At 40.5% G+C, this 13,555-nt stretch overlaps 1 protein-coding gene across 1 annotated transcript in view; it reads right to left on the bottom strand.

Moving 5' to 3' along the window:
- Nucleotides 1–10,605, bottom strand: part of tmem59l.S (transmembrane protein 59 like S homeolog) — a 33,669-nt gene extending 23,064 nt beyond the window's left edge. Inside the window, exons 1-2 of the mRNA XM_018243704.2 lie at nucleotides 10,091–10,605; nucleotides 942–1,047 (exon numbers count right to left, since the gene is read on the bottom strand). Of these exons, the coding sequence (XP_018099193.1) occupies nucleotides 942–1,047; nucleotides 10,091–10,261 (277 nt within the window). The 5' untranslated portion in view covers nucleotides 10,262–10,605. The remainder of the gene's footprint in view (nucleotides 1–941; nucleotides 1,048–10,090) is intronic.
- Between the last annotated feature and the right edge of the window lie 2,950 nt (nucleotides 10,606–13,555).

Here is a 13,555-nt window from a genome sequence, read left to right as displayed (position 1 = left end):
TGATTAGGCTGCAGCTGCACAGGGGTTGGCTCCCTACGAAAAGGAGCTGGGTTTTTCAGAGAGTGAGAGAGAACCTTGGGGAAAGCAGGGGCTACTGTTCCGTGTGCTATCTGCCATGTAAGTGTGGATAAATTTGTTTTATGCATGTTGCTTTGTAAGAGATTGGGGCATAAGGCCCTTGTCCTGGGTTAATCCTGGGTTAGTCAGGGAAGTACCTGTGTATAAGTTACAGCCGGATAGGCTTGGGTTTTTTTGTTTTCTGTATTTTGCCTCTTTGCAAAAGCTTCCAATAAACTGGCCAAAGATCAGTTATGCTCAACTGAACTGTCTGTGCCTCTGTTTTGGAGTGTCTGGAAGTGTACACAAAGGTCTATTCCCCAGTGAGACCACGGACCAACTACCTATAATCGCTACACAGTTCAATTGAGGAAAGAATGGTTTATGGCCTACATAAAGCGATTTTTTTAACGTAACTACCTCAAACCATACTTATTAGAGCTGCACAGAATGCAGGACTTGATTTGGAATTTGTATGTATCTTACCACTATTGCGGGGGTGGGGATTTAATAAACAGTGTACTTGTCTAGTAACCCACTGCAACCAATCAGGAAGTAGAATTCACTTGTCAGCTAAAGACAAATATTTGATTGACTGCTATAGGTTACTAGATGTGGGCAAGCTTTTTATTCCATCAACCCGTTAATATCATGTCACTATAAAGCTCTGGACATTGTATTCCAACAAATCTTTATTCTCAGATTATTTTTATTTTATTTTTTATTTATTTCCTCAAATCTGAATACAAAAGCTACTGCATTCATTTTTGTGTTTGGCCAAATCTTTTGCAGAGTATTAGGTGTTTGGCTGAATCCAAAAATCGGGGATTTGGTGCACCTCTATTACCGGATTCTAACATACAGTCATAAAGCATGTATAATACCTGACTCGCATTCAGCTCTTGTAGTGTTGAGTTCAGCAGTGACATCCACAAAGCGGCAGATGGAGAACAGCCGGCAGCCCCTAGAACAAGCAGCAATGACGGGATCCTGCGGACAGAGACACAATGAATAAACCCATTGTATGTGACAGTGTAAATCATGCCAACAGAGCAATTTGCATGTATGAATCTTCTTTTAGGAGCTAATCATCTGAATGTATGCGTTCCAACTTTTCCCATTCGATTTATTTAAAAAAAGAGCTCTTTGAAAAAATGTAATGCTTAGAAAGGGCTTATTAACTAACCCCAACAGCCTGCTTGCTCGTTGTCCTTTTGAAGTGAAGACAGCAATCTTGTAGCTTCATTTTAGCTGAGCCACTTCTATTCTATTCACTGTAGTCATAAGATCTATTATCTGGAATGCTTTGGATCGGGGGGGTTCAGATTATGGGTCTTTGCATATTTTGGAGAATCATGTCTTATCATTACACAGAACTAAAGCTTAACTAAAGGAGTAGGCTATAAATTATGTTTTGGGCTTCTGTACCAGCCCAACAACCACAGCTGTTCCTCCAAAGATGCCCCAGTAGCTCCCTGAATCTGCCCAGCTGATTCAATGCACATGCTCTGTGCTTCTGTCAGTTACTGAATTTAGGGATTGACTCACAATATACAGTACACATAGAATATAAATGTCACAATATAAGGCTGATAATTAATACAGATAATTACTACATGGCAGCTCAGAAACCAGTGCAACTAGCATCAGAATTTAATAATCAGCCTTGTAACATTAACTTATAGTACAGGCCAACCTAATTTTCTGCTTGATAACTCTAGCCTCTCAACAGCTGCTCAGAGCCCACTGAGCATGTGAGTGTTAAAGACACTTTCCAAGATGGTGACCCCCCTATGACAAGTTTGAAGTCCCGGATCATTGCTTCTATTGAGAAGCTTAAACTTAAAGGAACAATAACACCAAAAAATGGAAGTGTATTAAAGTAATTGAAAATATAATGTACTGATTGTGCTGCACTGGTACAACTGGTGTGTTTACTTCAGAAACTCTACAACATTGTCAGGATCAGCCCGGGACTCAAACTCTTGTTTATCTGCATGTTCCCAGTTTGCTGCATTTACCTTTAGGAGTCATTGGGGGCTCTTGGGGCTGATCCTGAACTTTTGTCTTTGATGTTCCTGTTTATCTGCCTGTTCCCAGTTTGTCTATTCCCTTGTCTCTTCCCTTCTCATTAACCTTTTGTGTTTCCTATTCCCAATCACCTTCCCTTTATAATCCCAGCACAAAACCTTGCTCAGGGCTGAGTCATTGAATGTATTTTGTTTGTTCCTTACCTGCCGATCTGAACCTTGATACCTGAAAACCTTGATACCTGAATACCTTACAGCGGTCCCCTGTTTGTTGTAAACCTTACAATGTTATATAAAAAAGCTGCTGTGTGGCCATGGGGGCAGCCATTCAAAGCTGAGAAAAGGCACTGGATACTCAACAGATTACAGTTAAACTCTGTAGTATAAAATGGGATTCTTCAAAACATATCTGTGATCTATTGTGTATCCTGTGCTTTAATGGCTGCCCCGTGTCTACACAGCAACTTGTTTATATAACTATAGTAGTCTTTCTAAAGCAAACACACCAGTTGTACAACTGCAGGACAAACGCACATTATATTGTCATTCCATTAAAACACTTTCATTTTTTGTGTTACTGTTGCTTTAAGGCTGGGGTAAAGTTCAGTAAATAAATTATGGCATTTTTAGCCATTTTCATTTTTAGGGTTCAGTTCAACTTTAAGTATTGGACTTCCTTGACCCCGACAGCACTGCACTATGCGCCTCGCGCCAGATTTTCAATTTGGTGCAAGGTCCAGTGAGCAGCAATGCTAAATGCTAGTGCTCTATAACTGAGACACCAGACAAATAAGCAATGCAGTGCACAAAATGATGTTTACATAGAAGTATTGACTACATCAAGAAAGTTGAAAAGCCTTATGATAAAATCAGGCACATCTTTTGCTGCCTGGGGGGACCAACACTTGTCTTTATAAGCCTGGAGACACCCTTTCTATCCCTATAATGTAAAGTACTGCAGGGAATTATGGCCCCATATCAATAATAATAATCATTGCAACTGTTGACAATTTATCACAAGCAAAGTGGTTCTAAACATTAAGTCGGTTCTAAAGATCTATGGATAATTCAAAAGCATAATAAACTGGCACCTGGAACAAACATATGCACTTCTGGGTTGCATCAGACTTGCTGCTTCTGAATTAATTCTCTAATAAAGTAAGTGTAATGAACATAGGGGGTTGACAGTTTAATGTTTAGACTGCAGGAGTGGAATTGAGTTTGCCAGATTCCTGGGGAGACACAGATAGAAGGAAAAATGAGAGAGTGGAAAAAATTGTTCCCTATATTAGAATCAGGTTTTATGGACTCAACAAGCATTTTAATCCATGTGGTTATGGGAAACTGAGCAGCCTTTCTCTTATTTCTGTGTCTACTGAATTGACTACTGTATATTATTTTGCTTACTATGTTTATTTTGATATCTGATTTATACTGTATATTGCCACACGCTTTTCCATTTTTTTTTAACCACAATTTTAATCTGACCTAAAGGTCAAAACTGACATTTGTTGACAAACTTGTGCTGACATACCACACTTCTATTTTTCTCTACTTTTCATGCTTTGATTTTTATGGTATTTCACTGCATTTGTGACATGTGGCACTAATTTAGGTAACCATCACTTCTTGTAGCTTTGAAGATCAAGCTTGCTTTCTGTCCTAATTGGCAGAAGTATGTGAAGTTGCCATTTCCTCAATTTGTACTACAAGCATTGCTCCTAGATAAAAGAGGTCTCTACCACTAAGGGCTGAAACGCACGGCGCGGCTTGGTCTGATCCGACACGATGAGAGTATTGCGAAGAGACAGATGTGACGAAAATAAGGCAAGTAATAGAAATGTCAGACCTTGGCTCTGCGAGCATCCGACACGACAGTCAGACGAAGATGCAATGTGCAGCGTTCGCATCAGACAGTCGTGTTGGATGCACGCAGTGACAAGGTCCAACATTTCTATTACTTGCCTTATTTTCATCACATCCGTCTCGTCGCATCTGTTTCCTCTCATCCCGTCGGATCTCCGGAAGACCCATTGTGTAGTTCAAGCCTAAAGGTCTCTAAAGGCACATCATGTATTCAATGTATTGCAATTGAGCTTGTTCTCCAAGTCCGAGCAGGCTCGTGTTTTGTAATATTAAAATATATATATATATATATATATATATATACACACTAGATAGCAGACAGCTGTCTGGCGTGCTTGAAAACAGTAAAGGGAATATGCACTACTTTTAATGCTTTCCTGTTATACTTATCAAGAAGACTGTGGTAAGTCTTGTCAACATAATAAACCCTTACAAAAAGAATTTTAGTTGGACTCAAGTGTAAATACACATTCTGTAAGGGCACAGCAGCTCTGTATACCCAGATTTATACCAGTAAATTATATAGTTATTCACATAATTAAGTGCAGTGCCTATGCTGTAATTGCTACATTATTGATTTCTTTTGTGACCACAGTAACAGGAGTAATCATCCACTGTGCAGACTGATAAAGAAACATACTACAAATATGGAACCTGTTATTCAGAATGCTGGGGACCTGGGGTTTTCCAGATAATGTATTTTTCTGTAATTTGGAGTCTAAAAAAGGTAGTATTGTTTTACTTAAAATTTGGATTCATTATTTTTGGTTGGGAACAAGCACAAGGTTCTGTTATATTAGTAGAGAGAAAAGGAAATCATTTTTAAAATTAAAATTATTTGGTTAAAATGGAGCCTATGGGAGATGGTCTTTTCAGAGTGTCGTGGATAATGGTTTTCTTGATCCTATACATGTACAGTGTTTTCTGTTATATAAACTTAAATACACTGTCAAGAGACTTACTTTTTAGTTCAAAAAACTGAAAAGCAATAAAAACTCAGCATTTTATATTCATTTATTGACCCTGAATATTGTCTTCAGGTTTTACGAATGAATATTATGGATGAATGTAGTATCTTGAATATGCGTTCATGGTAAGGTTATGTTCATTCTTTTGCTTCTTAAGCATCACTTAATTCTAAACTAAAATGTTTTCTGTTGCCCATAACTATTTTTCCTCTGTTAATTTCTTCATGAACGGTAATGTGTTCTGCCAATGTATACTGTACATAAAGGAAGAGCCGTCTCTAGGGTAGGAGCCACCTGAGGTCAGTAACATAACTAGAGGGGAGCGGGTCCTGGCGCGGGACGTGCAGCCGGGCCCCCCACCCCCCTCTGTATGCGATTTTCCGTCCGGAATCTAGCACGCGAGCTGCCAGGGGCCCTGGCCCAATTGCACCCCCTGCTCCCCTGGTAGTTAAGCCACTGCCTGAGATGGCTGCTGTAATGCTGCCCCCCCGCACCCCCTAGCACTTATCTTTCATGTACCAGTTTAAAAAAAGCTTTTAAAGTTGGGAGTGGCTTTTTATCAAATCGGAAACTTGTTCGGCGCTACTGTCTGAGGCAAGTTGAAACTGGCACAGGGCCACAACATAAAAGTCTTGATAAAGGTCTGGTATACAGAATGAAACCTAAATCTCCCCCAAAAAAAGATTTTTTACACAAAGCCTGCGAGTGCTGGAATTATAATTTTTGTTTGTGTACAAATACAATTTACCACCAAGGTAGTTAAATGATTTTGCTGGTGCCTTCATTTTGTTATGCTACATATATTTGCAGATATAAAAAGTGTTAAATGGACTCCACACATTGTAGTTTACTATCCTAAAACTGTGTACGAGCTTATTAAATGCATAACATAAGTAAATGAGATGTAGGTTGTGTACATGTGTGTTATAAATTATGTACAAATGTTTAATAATCACATCATGCAGAAAAAACTGTTGCGTCATTGCATTACCCCCAAGGGGAGTTCAGGAGCCTTTCTGCCAGGTTTTGCACAATCGGCACATTACTGTCAAGCTGCTAAGTTCAGAAGACACTGAGGGAAGCCATCCCTGAAACATTGTGGAAGAACTGCCACTGAAACAGGCTAAAATGCTGGAATTGCTTGGGATGGTGGCAAACAAACAGGTGGGGGGAATGGGAAGGACTTAAAGAAACAGTTTAAATAGATAGGCTTTGCAAAATATGTTTCCAATATAGTTATGTAGCCAGAAATGTAATGTATAAAGACTGGGGTGACTGGATGTCTAACATAATAGCCAGAACCCAACAGATTTATAGCTTTTTGTATAGTATTTCTTCTTTGCTTTCTACAAAGAACATTTATTGCTGCTGTACTGAGTCTGATACAAATGTCGGAATTTTGGCAGCTGCACTGCTCTAGATAAGATATATAGTACTAAATAAATAAAGACTTACATACTGTATATCTTCCCCTGTGAGCTATGATCACATATATCAAGCCTGGTGAAATAAGAAGTAATGCATTCATTTAGACCTGTGTGTGATCAAGTACTTTAGACCTACAGCCCTCGGGGTAAAATCACTTAAAACTGTGGTGAATACAGCTACCTAAGCCAAGTTAAGTTGAATTTTTATATTTAATCTTGAAATACTGCAAATACACCACAAACGCTGGCCGATGGTGATCATAGACTGTAATTGCATTATTGAAGTTTTACCCTGCACAATAACAGAACAAACTTTACTACATGAACTAACAACTTTATTCTGAACAATCTGTGGTCTGACTAGGAAATTTTGTAGGCATCTTCTTTGGATAATTTTACTCATAAAAGGGCTTGTGTTCAACAATCAACTGTATCATGTTCTGTGGAGCTTCTCATACACCCTATAAAAGTGACTGTAGCAGACACCTGATACAGAGTTGTATACACTTGTTTTTTGCCTTACAGGCAACTCTATAGAAATCATGGTAAGAGTATGCACTCTGGCTAACATCTGTAACTTGTCAATTATAGTTTTACCTAAGATTTCCATTCCTGTATCCATTTAGCTACTCCTAATTATCCACTTATTATTCCCGTTTCTTGAATTGGCTTTAACCACATTTCTATCCAATGACAGCATCATACCTGTACCTTAGCTACAGTGTATATATGTGTACCTCACTCCTGGCTTGTAAAGCACATCTGATAAAATGCAGGGAATTATTCTGCAGTTTCATAATATGGAAATGGTGGATATATATGTTGCCTTCGAGACCTCCTCACTGCATAACCTTTAACTGGATATCGTACAAAGCAGAGGCAAGTTCTTAGATAATTTATGCATGGTGGAACTGTTATGAGAAGGAATATACATATCCATCTCTGACAAAGGAAAAAATAGACATGATCGCCCTACTATATAATTGTGCATGCTTGTGTTTGTTTGTGGGTGTGTATAAGCTACAAGACTAGGGTGCCTTTGGATTCTTTTTGCTAAGACTGTTTGTGAGGCGGCCGATCCTCTACCTTTGTGCACTAGGTATCATTCTACTAATTAGCAGAGGGTGTGCAGGAGCCAAAGTTAAGCTACAAGACTAGACAGAGTAATGAAATGTAGATAGATGATAGAGAGAGATAGACAGACGATAGATAAATAGATGATATATAAATAAATAGATAGTTGGATAGATACAAATAGATAGTAAGATACATAGATGAGAAATAGAACATAGATACTGTAGATGATAGATAAATAGATGATAGGTGGATAGACAGAAAACAGATATAAATAGATGATAGACAAAGATAGTGTCAAGAGGGCTGTGAATGTTCCGTCACGGAGCACTCCACTTTGGACCCAAGATGGCTGTGCCCAGCGCTACGCGAAAATTCAAAATAAAGGGATGCCAGGGTCATGGGTTCAATGCTTGAATATAGGTCGCTTTGCCTTGGAGTTCCTGTGTGCTATAATTATTACTGGACTTTGACCTTTGCCTTAACTCTGGACTGATTCTTCGCTGCCTGCCTATTGAACTATTGCTTGTTTTGCTGACTACGTTTGTTCCTTATCCCTTGGTTATTGTGTACTTGGACTTTCACCCTAAAAGAAGCCTCCTTGGTCCGGACTACTCCGTGAGTGGAGCCGTAAGCCCCTGACAGATACAGTGTCAGACTGGGATGCCAGGGGCCCACCAGAAAATCTTAGACTGTGTACCCACTTTCCAAACTATTATTTTTCCTTACCTCAATTAACCTATTTATTCTCCTAGACTTTTATATCTAATTACTAGTGAGGGCCGACCCGATACCCGCGGGACCCGCCACCTTCAAATGCCAGCATCCGACTTCCGGTTTTATAGTTTCGTAGTTTCGCGTCTGCTCGCCCTGCCCCTTTTGTGACGTCATTGGTGGGTGGGTCTATAAAAGGACCCCGGAAGCGCGGGTGCGGGCTGCAGCAAGGTGGGTTAGGGTCGGGTGCGGATCAAAACCCTGACCCGCACACAGGGCAGCCATCAGGGGGGGACAGGGGGTAAGGGGGGCCCTGCCACACCACACTTACTTGATTAGCTGGGACCCCTTTCTTTCTGAGAGCTGCTGACTTCGGGAAGGCATGGACGTTTAAGGGGCCCTGGCCACCAATTTTCTCATAATGTGCGGGGGGGGCCCTGGACACCAATTTTTCTTTTCTTATGTGGAGTCCTAGCCACCAATATTTTGTAATGGGGTTGCGGTGGGTGCAGCCCAGGGGGCCCAGGAAATTTTGTCGTATGGGGCCCTTCGATTTCTGATGGTGCTCCTGGGGCTGCACATCACTACTACTTACTATAATTCCATTATTAAGCCTCTTTTTCCCCATAAAGAAATAGGAAATGACCAGTGTCGAACTGGCCCACCGGGATACCAGGAAAACTCCCGCAGAGCCCAGGTGTCAGTGGGCCCTTCTGCTTCTAACCATTTTGCTTATTTCATGGCCATTCCCTTTTCTATCAGAATAAAGAGGCTAAATAGATGGAATAATAGGTTATAGTATGTAAAGAAAAGAGGTCGATTGAGGAGAGGAGGAAATTAATACTTAGCGTGGGCCCCTGGTCTAAAGGTTTTTTGGTGGGCCCCGGGTCTAATGGTTTTTGGTGGGCCCCTTAGGTTTTTGGTTGGGGTTTTGGTGGTCCCAGTCCAACACTGGAAATGGCCATGAAATAGGCCAAATGTTTAGAAACAAGACGCCCACTGACACCTGGGCCCACTGGGAGTTTTCCTGGTATCCCAGTGGGCCAGTCCGACACTGGAAAGATAGATATATGAAAGCTAGTTAGATACATAGATGAGGAACAGATGATAGATAAAAAGCTGTTGCCTATGTGATAATGCAATGGCAGCATGGTTTTCATGTAGTGACTGAAGGCTGAGATTGCATATCTATAGATGTGCAATGACACAAGCACTAACAATAAAGGAACGAGGCAGAAGAGGGATAAAGATGGGGGAATGTGTAAAAAGAAAAAGATGGAGCCAGTGGATAGGCTGCTATAGACTATGGCACAATGGCTCCCCTGACACCATGTGTAACTTTACATAGACCTTATCTACTCTCAAATGAGTGTCTGTATGATCTGTGAAGTCTGACCATAGCCATATGGAATACTATAGGGAGAATAGGAAGCTGTGCTGCTTGTCACATACAATAGAGCAGGGGTGTCCAAACTTTTGGCTCACAGGGCCACATTGGAAAAAGAAAAATTGTCTGGGGCCACACATGAAATACACAAACACATTTGATTTGTAAAAGAAAAGGAAATACACAGAAAAGAACTACAATGCCAGTTGGATAACCAGCTATACACTGGAATATGGGACACCTGGATATTAAATAGACGTATTATTATATTATTATTGCTAACTGGGCAATGGGCAGAGTCCCCCCTCCTCCTATATCCTTTGCAACATGACGTTTCCTCTGGAACAAAGCTGGGCCGCATTCATATGCATCCTGGGCCGCATTTGGCCCTCGGGCCGCAGTTTGGACACCCCTGCAATAGAGTATCGTGCGGATGATGGCATGGCACACGCAGTTGTCTGCTGATTACAAATGACGGCTCCCGCCTCCCCACAGCCTGACGGATGGAAATACGGTGGGAATTGTAAGGAGCGGACTGGGCACGTGAGGACTGCCACATTCACTTACTTGGACTGAGCTCTGCTGCTGCTGCTGGACGATGAGCTGACACTGCTTGCTGCAGGAGGTGATGTCCCCCAGTTGGGAGTCAAAAGGATCCGCCGCAGACACCGCAGATACAATCACTAAGAGGGAAAGGAGTAGGCTGAGGTCGCAGCTCCAGTGTTCAGGTGCCCCCATGCTGCCAGGCTTTTATAGTCAGATCCAGGTGCCCGAGGATGCCCAAGCAGAGAGAGAGAGACACTCGCATCAGCAGCCCGGGTGCGCTGTCAGAGCTGCTCTGATGTCATATTCTGGGCGCAAAGGACTCTGGGAGAGAGAAGGGAGGGAGCGAAAATGCCCACGTTTCTTTGGTAGTAGTTATTTACAGACGTTCCAATGATCAAGACGGACAATTTTCGCCTTAAGTCTCCCTGACCCTGCCTTTCATCCTATATACGACTGGCTGCGAGCGAAGAATGGGAATCAGCACACAACAACCCTTCAGCCTTGGGCTCATCGCAAACAAAAACTGCAATGTTTGGTGGGTGGGGGACTGGGGTGCGCAGTATCAATTAAAGGACCAGTAGCTTCGTGACGGGAAAATAATCCATTGAAAAGTGTTGCATCTGTTTGTTTTAAGAAACTGCGAATAATGTTTTTTTAGAAGGCGTGTTTCATCCTGTAGGTGTTTCCAAAACAAAGAGTGATGACAGATTTGACTATTGTTTATCTTCATCTAAATATTAAGAATATTGTTTCCATCCAGTTTATCTGCAACGCAAATGTGTTGCCTTACAGCCCACGTGGGGATTCAATGGCAGTTTCCATAGTTTATGCTGTAGTTTATATAAATGGGATCTATTATCCAGAATGTTTGGGACCTGGTGTTTTCCATATCCGGATCTTTCTGTAATTTGGATCGCTGTATCTCAAGTTTGCTAAAAAATCTTTTAAAACTTCAATAAACCTAATATAATTTGTTTTGCCACAAATATGGACCTGTGCAGCTTAGATACCAGATGATTGGAACCACATCTTCCTGTAGTTGTTTCACTAATACTAAATCCTTGACAAAAGAAATGGCCAAATACCAAACTGGATCCAAGTTCTAATTTGTATGTATAAATTTGAGAGATATGCACCTTTCAGGTTCAGGCATTCAGAGCGTTAAAGGAGAACTAAGCCCTTAAAATGAATATGGCTAAAAATTCCATATTTTATATACTGTATTTATTGCACCAGCCTAAAGTTTCAGCTTGTCAATAGCAGCAATGATCAAGGACTTCAAACTTGTCACAGGGGGTCACCATCTTGGAAAGTGTCTGCGACACTAACATGCTCAGTGGGCTCTGAGCAGCTGTTGAGAAGCTAAGCTTAGGGGTTGTCACAAATCCAGCAGAAAATGAGGTTTGTCTGTAATATAAGCTGATGCTACAAGGCTAATTGCACTGGTTTCTGTGCTGCCACGTAGTAATTATCTGTATTAATTACTAATCAGCCTTATAGTGTAGCATTTATATTTATGTGTGCAGCATAGATCATGTGCAATAAATCAACACAAAAGTAGATGTGGAGCTACTGCGGCATCTTTGGAGGCACCGATCTTTACTGCAAGTAGTTTAGTCAGCACGCTCCATGAATTCAGCTTTAGTTTCAATTAGGTGCAAGTCATACAATGTCCACATTACACTGTTCTCTTGAACCAGTATACTCAGACAGCACCAGCCACTTGCTAAAAAGCCATCCAACCACCTTTTGAAGCTATCCAATTTATCAGCCTGTACGACTGCTTCAGGAAGAGAATTCCACAACTTCACAGCTCTCACTTTTTTGGAAAAAAAATATATTTCCAAAACCTCCTTCTAATCGGAATGGGTGCCCACATGTCTGCTGGAAGGACCTGCTTGAAAATGAAACAATTATTATATGATTTATAATGATATATTTAAACATAGTTACCATTAATGGTTATCATTAATGATGGGTGAATCTGACCCGCTTCGCTAAAATTTGCGAAACAGCAAAATATTCGCCAAATGAATTTAAGTATATGGGCAACATTTTTTTTGACACCCAAAAAATTTATTTTTTGATGTGCATCAATTTTTTTCACCCATTGGCATCTATGGCAGTTTTTTGCAGAGAAACCTGGTAAAACATTTTGCTCATCACTATTTATCATATTACTCCTTACTCCAGCATAAACCCCAACTTGGCCAGTCTTTCCTCATAACTGAGATTTTATATCCCCTTCATCAGCTTAGTTGCCCTTCTTTGGACCCTCTCCAATTCAATAATGTCCTGTTTGAGCACTAGAGACCAAAACTGTATGGCATATTCTAGATGGGGCTATACCAGTGCTCTGTACAGTGGACGAATAACCCCCTCTTTCTGCAAATCGATGTCCCTTTTAATACAACTCAAAACCTTGTTTGCCCTTGCAGCTACTGCCCGACATTGCTTGGTCCTTTTCCATTATGGATTTGCCTAGTGCAGTCTCATCTGCTCATATTGCCATTTTGTCAAGTTTAAATTTGTCTTGACAAAACAGGGCTATCATGGAGCACCGACTCAGGAATAAAAATGTAATGATTTAATTCGCCCCAGGGAATTTATCTTTTCTTGTTATTCAAAGCCTTTGTTCTGCATTAAAATTAAGTTGGATAAAGTGCTGTAGAATAAAGTATTTACATAAATGGGTCAATATACTAATGGAGCTCATTTGCACACTTCAAACTGAGTTATTGTGCACCAGTACAGTGACCCATTAGCAACCCATTAGCTATCATCACTTATTGGTTTCTATGGGTTACTGCACTTAGTTAAAGTCAAATAACTGCAGCTTAAATATGAATACATTGGCTGTTTTCTGGTATGTATATACCTGTAACTATTAAATAGTGACTGGCAGTAGGTACACAGAAAATATTTATCAATATATCCTTAACAAAAGGAACTTGTATAAAACAGGTAAAAGACAAAATCATGCAAAGGCTGAAAAGTAACGGAAGAAGGATCACTGTAGAGGAATGCATCATCCTGCACCTATGTTTCAAAGTCATACAGGTATTGGATCCTTTATCCAGAAACCCGCCATATAGAAAGCTCTGAATTATGGAATGTCAGTCTCCCATAGGCTCCATTTTATCCAAATAATCCAAATTTGTAAAAATGTTTTCCTTTTTCTCTGTAATAAGGAAACAGTAGCTTGTACTTGATCCAAACTAAGATAAAACAAATCCTTATTGGAAGTAGGGTCAGTCTATTGGGTTTATTTAATGTCTACATGATTTTCTAGTAGACTGATGGTATGAAGATCCAAATTACAGAAAGATCCATTATCTGAAAAATCCCAGGCCTCGAGCATTCTGGATAACAGGTCCCATACCTGTACTGGTAGGTTACCTGATTCCTACTGAGCATGTGTGGATGTAATAGGGAACTTAGATTGTAAGCACTACTGGGCAGAGACTGATGTGAAAGATGTATAAT

This window comes from Xenopus laevis, chromosome 1S, assembly GCF_017654675.1.
Source record: "Xenopus laevis strain J_2021 chromosome 1S, Xenopus_laevis_v10.1, whole genome shotgun sequence".
Lineage (NCBI taxonomy): Eukaryota > Metazoa > Chordata > Amphibia > Anura > Pipidae > Xenopus > Xenopus laevis.
Note: the sequence above shows the minus strand (reverse complement) of the source record. Positions and strands in the feature narration are given on the sequence as shown.